Raw genomic sequence first — 7,180 nt, 5'->3', positions numbered from 1 at the left:
TATTTATGTGTGGGCATTGGCATTGCAGATTTTGTAGATAAGATCAACATCTCTTTTTCATGAACAAGACTTCATTTTTTCTGGTTTGGTAGAGCGCCACCCAACTGTATATACGACATTTATACAAATTAGAAACAATGCTAGAATATTCTTATTAATTGACAAAATAACATTCCTTTACTTTGTAACCAGCCAAGGCATATGCTGATATGCATATACGAGATATATGGAAATTAGAAACTATACTAGAATATTCTATACAAATTAAATATGATCTACATTAATTGACAAAATAACATCTCTTTGTAGAAAAGCATGTACAGATAAGACGTACAGCAATTCTTTCCGATCCCAACCTTATCCAAATGTTGGACGGATTAGAGTGAAATACTATAATCTACATTGGTAAAAAGGAAGATCATATAAATATACATGTATGTGTGTAAAACACAAAAAAGTTTGAGATGAGGATGTTGCTAGATTTACATGAATTTATCCTGAATATATCGTCAAATGTTGCATGTAATTTTTATAATTTGATGATTAACTTGAAAATATTCGAAATTCATGCGTTACATATATAAGTTTCGGTTGGCCCTTCATTACATATTCTATTTATCTTTTATTATAATTAGTAAATTAAGTTACAGTATAATGAAACTTTTAATTTTACTAATTACTATTTTGCAATTACATTCTTTTAAAAATGTAACTCAAGAATTAACTGAAAAAATAAAACATATATTGCTTTGGAAGAATCTTGGGTTGAGGTTGAACACGCGCGTGGTATGTCGCGTGGGATATGGCAATTAATGGACATTTTCGAAAAGCTAAATTGACCTTTCGACGTGTTGAAAGGGCAGGCACGCCCCACGCTCTTGGTTTGGCGTGTGTCACACGGACGAATGATGATATTACACATGACATCTACAATTCGTCGAGGACTAGAATATTCTTTTTGTGGCGGTGTATTTGAAGTTGCTTCGCAGAACGGATCTGCTACGGTCGATTGCAATTTGCACCATAATTTCTCTATAGATTATGTACCAATTCATTGGGCCTACATCCTAGATATATTACTCCTATTATCCAGTGGCAAGCCCATTTGTGTACGGAAATTTTGCTACCTAATTAAAATAAATCATTCAAGTGCGTCAAGTGAAATTGCTCGAGACTAAATATTCTGGGTTCGACAACTCAGTCACTGACATGGCCTTTAGTATATTTATTTATTTATTTATAAAAGAGAATTCAAATAGTATTATTTAAATTTATTTATTTATTTATTTGTTTATAAAAGAAAATTCAAATATTATATGTTAAATTTTCTAAATCCTTGTCCCACATCCTAGCTTCTCTATATAAGTGTGGATAACCCTCCCCCCTATGAAATCTTTTAAGGGGTGAATGACTCATTTCTAATATTATACAATTAGGAAATTGAAAATGTATGTGTGTGAGAGAGAGTATAGCCTCCAGAAGTGGTCACCAGTATTGACTGTGGATGAGGGGGGCTATTCTGTTGATTTGAGAATATCTTTCTTTATAAATTTAGGATAACATAGTAATTTAATTAATGTTTTTTATTACCTTTAAAAAATAAATAAGCGGCTGTAATAACTAGAATGGGCTGAATATAACCATTCATTCGAAAATTACATGTTTTGAGAAAATTTGTTTTTTTATAGCTTAGTTAAACGATTTCATTAATTTCTCGAATATGAATCTCCTTAGTTAATCTGGTTAGTTCTATCGATTTATGGACTGGGAAGTAAGTTAGTTTCCGAGCTAATCATTATTTATCTAGAACTGGGCTGAAATTGATGGGCCTTCTATTCTTACAATGAGGAACGTACACAATGTAATAACCAGTCTTGAAAATCGATACAGAGTAGGTGATTCTGGTACTCGTTGAATCAAATTAAAACGTCATTTTTTATTTGATAATAATATTTAAAACTCGATTTATGAAGTGAAACACAATCAGTAAAGATCGTGGTCTCTATTTCTGAGATGTTCAGACAATAATTTAGGGGTGTACGAGATTTCATTGGACGCACATAGTCCACATTCCCAACAATTGTAATTTCCAACCAATATTTCTCAATCTTCTTATTTTTAGGAATGATATTTAAAAATTAATTGTACACAAAGTCCGAATATGAAACTTTTAAGTTGTTTGGAAACTTATGAAGAGTGCATGACAAAATAAACTCCTAAAATGTTTTTATAACAGCTTATGAGCTTTCTAGAAAACAAGTTAATTAATTTTTTATAATCTTATGAGCAACAAACTTTACACAAAAATAACTCTGTATGACATTTTATTTTCAATATAGGCACTTTCAGTCACAAATCTCCCCTATTTTCTCTCTGTAAATAGGATTTTTTTCTATAATTTATAGTAATTCACTCTCTAGTCTCCATACCTTCTAAAGTCATTATGCAAATATACATAACACTTTATTAACCTTTGAAACATTTTACAAGGTTCCTAAAATAAGCTTAGCCAAACACTCCATTAATACTTGACAATTATTCATTATTTTATAGTATTTCTATACATAAAAGGAACTTGTATTCAAACCTTCCTCTATGGAGTAACCACTTGTTCAGGCGATTTAACTACCTTTAATGGAAGTTATTTTTGGAATGTAACCACTTTTTGCAAAAGTGAGCTTTTTGTACAAATTTTTTTTATAAAGTAAGTTCAAATTGGATGTCATGTGGACGTTAATGAAACTATGATAACTAAGTTTTTTACTGGAAATAATGATAAATGGGCCAGGTATAGATATGAATATGATACGGAGTAGAAATTAATTAATAATTCATCAATCAAATATTTTAGTACTGAATGTAGTTTAGTGTGGTGAGTGAAGAAATAATAATTTTTCTATTTTTAGAAATTTAAGTATTACATCCCGAATAATATTGAATGAGACAAATAAAGTACTATACAACAATTCACTAGTACGACTATATATAAAAATATACAGTAAAACGATCAAATGAGCACTTTTTTATAGTGATTCTATGAGTTCTCTCCATTTTTTTTATATCATGGCATCCGATGTACTAGAAAATTATTGAACCCAAACGAACTTAAAGAATTAATTGGGTTCAACAAATTTTGAAGGTGTTAGGATTATGGATTACGTATTAGTTTAATATCATCCGTTTTAGGCTAAATTAAGATAAATTTGTTCTTGGGTAACTTTCCAAATGCTTCAAACTAACTGGGATTCCGTAACGCTTATACACTAGCTAGGAGTATTATTTTCAACTTCTATTGTTCTCAGATGTGGTATGGTATGAGTTTGCGCCCAATGAAATTCCCCCCAAACCGAGAGCAGATCAAGAACTTTTCATGCAATTCGGTCAACTTCAGGTCATTTTGGGTCTCACCCGAACTTGTGACATTCTGGGCCCAACTCGAACCTGAGAGTCTAACCCTGACCTAGGTCATATCGGGTCTAATCTAAACCTAGGCTTTGATACTAATATTTGATAAAATAGTGAATTGCACTTTAATTTAATATTATCAATTTTGGACCTAGCTCATACGAAAAATTTGAGATAATCTTAATATACTTCAAACAAATTGGAACTGGGAAATACTACCTTCCAACTTTTCTTGCAGTCCTCTTTGATATTATTTGCACCCAAAAGAATTAAGGAGCAATTTTTTTTTTTGTTTTTAGAGTTTAGAGTTTAGTAAATTATACGTGTTCAGTAATTTTATAGTAATTTTGATGTATATATTGGGCAATAATAGAATATTAGAATATCAAGGCTAAGCTTAATTCGAATTTGATACACTGTAAATTTGGGGAAAATTGCCTCAAAGGTCCAACAGCTAAGCTTTAATTATAAGATATGCTGCATATATATGCAACAAAGCCAACAAAATATAAACCCTGTCAATTATGATAAACAGTCATTCTTCCGTACACTTTTATTTTAATTTTCTGATTTTGGTATCTTTATGCAATACCGTTTGTATAAAATATGTATATTTTGAATGTATAACATATGTACTTTTTACTTTTTAAAAATCCAACCACTTTAGTACAATTTTTTGACTATATCATAATTAATCCAATAAAAATTACGTCTCAAAATATCATCATTATTTTCTGATTTGAGTATCGACATGCATGAATTGCTTGGGAGTGTAATTCATAATATAATTTAAAATACTAAAAACAGAAATTCAAATATTCAGAGAACTAATTATCAGCAAAGAATGTTATGTCACAATCAGCGGGATATTGTGACCACTGACCATTCCCTTTTTGCTGAAATGGAAGCTTTGAATTCCTTAATTATCTCGAACTTTTGCTGCAATTACGTTTTAGTGTTTGTAATTTGTGTAGATTTTACTCTTTGTATGTAGTACTATAACTCTAGTTCACCCACGAGCTAAAGAAAATTAAAACCAGTGGCTACTGGTTACTCCATAATTTATGTCGAATTTTGCTTGCTATATGTTTTTAATTTTAGTTTAATTATAACCATATATATAAAGTCATCACTTTATTGTAGTGAAATTAACTGCACTAGAAAAAATTAAACAAAATGACTTAATGTCAAAAAAAAGGAAATTGTAATGAGTGATTGACATTAATAAAACTGCTATGGACATGGAGATGGAGGTAACCAGTAAAGCAAAAAAAAGGAAGACTTATCTTAGTTATCTACCAAAGGAAAAAGAAGATAACTAGTACTGGAGTACATATTTACATATTATAATAGTAATTAGTAGAGCTAGACATATGTATATATCCACAGTAATCTGTACATTGACTTGTGGATAAGCTTATTTGTCACTTTCTTTGTCATTGCAACTCGAAATTGATAGAAAATTACAATATATATTTAATAAACGTACAATCACATAGTATATAGTTAATGAGTCAAACTAGCTTATCTCAAATAGAAAAAAGGAAAAATACTATATTAAATAGAAATATTAGCCAAATTGTCCTTTTGCTTCATTAATAAACGAATCTTACTCCATTTACTATATTTACACGAATTTTGCGAAAATTTCAATATTTGTACTAATGTAATTACAATGTTATACGATTATATATACTCCTATTTTGTTAGATTTTAAATTCGTGTAATTAAAGTGTGCATGTAAGGGTATTCAAATATTTAACACCATAGAAAAGGTGTTGCTTCGTGTATATATCATGATCCTTATTCATGTATATGCATTAAAAGACTAAAAGTAATGCACATACATATAAATAAACTACGGGCCAATTTATCCACAATTACTCACAAAGTAAGTCCAACTATAAATATTACTACTCCAACATAGGCATTGTCTAATATAGTTTGAGTAATTAAATTGTGAAGAATAAAATGAAATTTATCATTTGTTGATTGAGTTTGTATACCGGTTTTGAATCATAGAGTTTAAAATCTATGCACATCCACACATACTCCGTATATGGGAATTCATGATTTGTAATTTGTATTACTATACTGTTATAAGTGCACATATATAGTGTAAAATGTGACATGAAAAATGTACATTAGTGGTAATAGTGCAGCTCTAATTAAAAAGATAATGAGCGGGTTTCAACTTTCATGTGATGGAGATGACTTCATGGTTTGCAATAATTAACCTCAGGCTATCACCATCATGTACCGCTTTTTCATGAACAAAAGTGGAAAATTAGAGATTTTAAGGCATTCTCTTCTACAGTGTTCACATTTCTCATCAAATCCACCTTTTTCTTCTTATCTAGAGAGAGAGAAAGAGTATGTATATGTATAGTGTATAAATGGGGTTGGAGAGGAAGGGAGACAGAGAGAGAGAGATCAGAAATTGAAATGACAAGGGCTGTGAAAAGCCAAGTTTGGGAAAATGAGCATTGTGATTTATGAGGCAAGCCATCTAGTATTAGTGTTTGGTGCACCATTCTATGCATTTTTCTCCCCTTTGCCTATCCCTTGTCTCCCCCTCTTCAAATCAGTCCAAAACACACATCACACACACTGTCTCTAAACCCTCTCTATCCCAATATACATACACAACACAACACTCTACAATATATATACTCCATAACTCCCCAATTAAAACTCCATAGAACATATGTTTGTACCCCTGTCTCCTTCAAAACCCTAACCTTTTCTCCCATCCCCAAAATAAATTAGTGCAAACCATGCAAACACATTTCTTCCCACACATGTCTTGCTTGTACAACAATTTGGACGGCGATGAGGAAGACGACGACTGCTCCACCCTCCTCTCCCTCGGCCCCCCCGGCCAGCCCAACCCCCAAAAGTACCACCCCAGCTTCGCAGCGTACAAGCAGCACCAGCACATCCAAAACCCTAGCAATCCCGCAGAGAACGGCGGCGTCACCGTGGCCCTCCACATCGGCCCACCCCCAATTCCTTCCTCCTCAGTAAACCCTAGTGACATGGCAGCTGCTGAAGGGCAGTACTGGATCCCCACACCCGCCCAAATCCTCGTCGGCCCCACCCAATTCTCCTGCTCCGTCTGCAGCAAAACCTTCAACCGATACAACAACATGCAGGCACCAATTTCTATTAATTAAAATTCCATATATAGCAAATGATCTTCAATTTCTGAATTGTAATTGAATTTGTGGCAGATGCATATGTGGGGGCACGGATCGGAGTACCGGAAGGGGCCGGAGTCGCTGCGGGGGACGAAGGCGGCGTCATCGATCCTGCGGGTGCCGTGCTACTGCTGCGCGGAGGGGTGCAAGAACAACATCTCGCACCCGCGGTCGAAGCCGCTCAAGGACTTCCGCACGCTGCAGACGCACTACAAGCGGAAGCACGGCAGCAAGCCCTTCGGCTGCCGCAAGTGCGGGAAGCCCTTCGCCGTCCGCGGAGACTGGCGCACGCACGAGAAGAACTGCGGGAAGCTCTGGTTCTGCATCTGCGGCTCCGACTTCAAGCACAAGCGCTCCCTCAAGGACCACGTCCGCGCCTTCGGCCACGGCCACGCCCCTCACAACGAGAGCCTCTACGCCTTCGAACACCCCGACGACGACGAGGATGAGGACGAGGACGAGCTTAATTAAGCTAGGGTTTAGTTGAATTTTTTTAATTAGATTGTAGTATGTGAATTGTACTCGATGGAACATGTGAATCTTTGCTGCTGCCAGTGCCAATTTCTTCTTTTTCA

At 34.2% G+C, this 7,180-nt stretch overlaps 1 protein-coding gene across 1 annotated transcript; it reads left to right on the top strand.

Annotated features, from left to right (window-relative positions):
• The first annotated feature begins 6,041 nt into the window (after positions 1 to 6,041).
• LOC125205835 (zinc finger protein WIP6) lies at positions 6,042 to 7,180 on the top strand. The gene is made up of 2 exons (XM_048104985.1): positions 6,042 to 6,560; positions 6,639 to 7,180. The coding sequence occupies exons 1-2, from the start codon at positions 6,183 to 6,185 to the stop codon at positions 7,074 to 7,076; spliced, it is 816 nt and encodes a 271-aa protein (XP_047960942.1). The 5' UTR covers positions 6,042 to 6,182; the 3' UTR covers positions 7,077 to 7,180.

The sequence above is a fragment of the Salvia hispanica genome, chromosome 2 (assembly GCF_023119035.1).
Source record: "Salvia hispanica cultivar TCC Black 2014 chromosome 2, UniMelb_Shisp_WGS_1.0, whole genome shotgun sequence".
In the NCBI taxonomy this organism is placed as follows: Eukaryota; Viridiplantae; Streptophyta; class Magnoliopsida; order Lamiales; family Lamiaceae; genus Salvia; species Salvia hispanica.
Note: the sequence above shows the minus strand (reverse complement) of the source record. Positions and strands in the feature narration are given on the sequence as shown.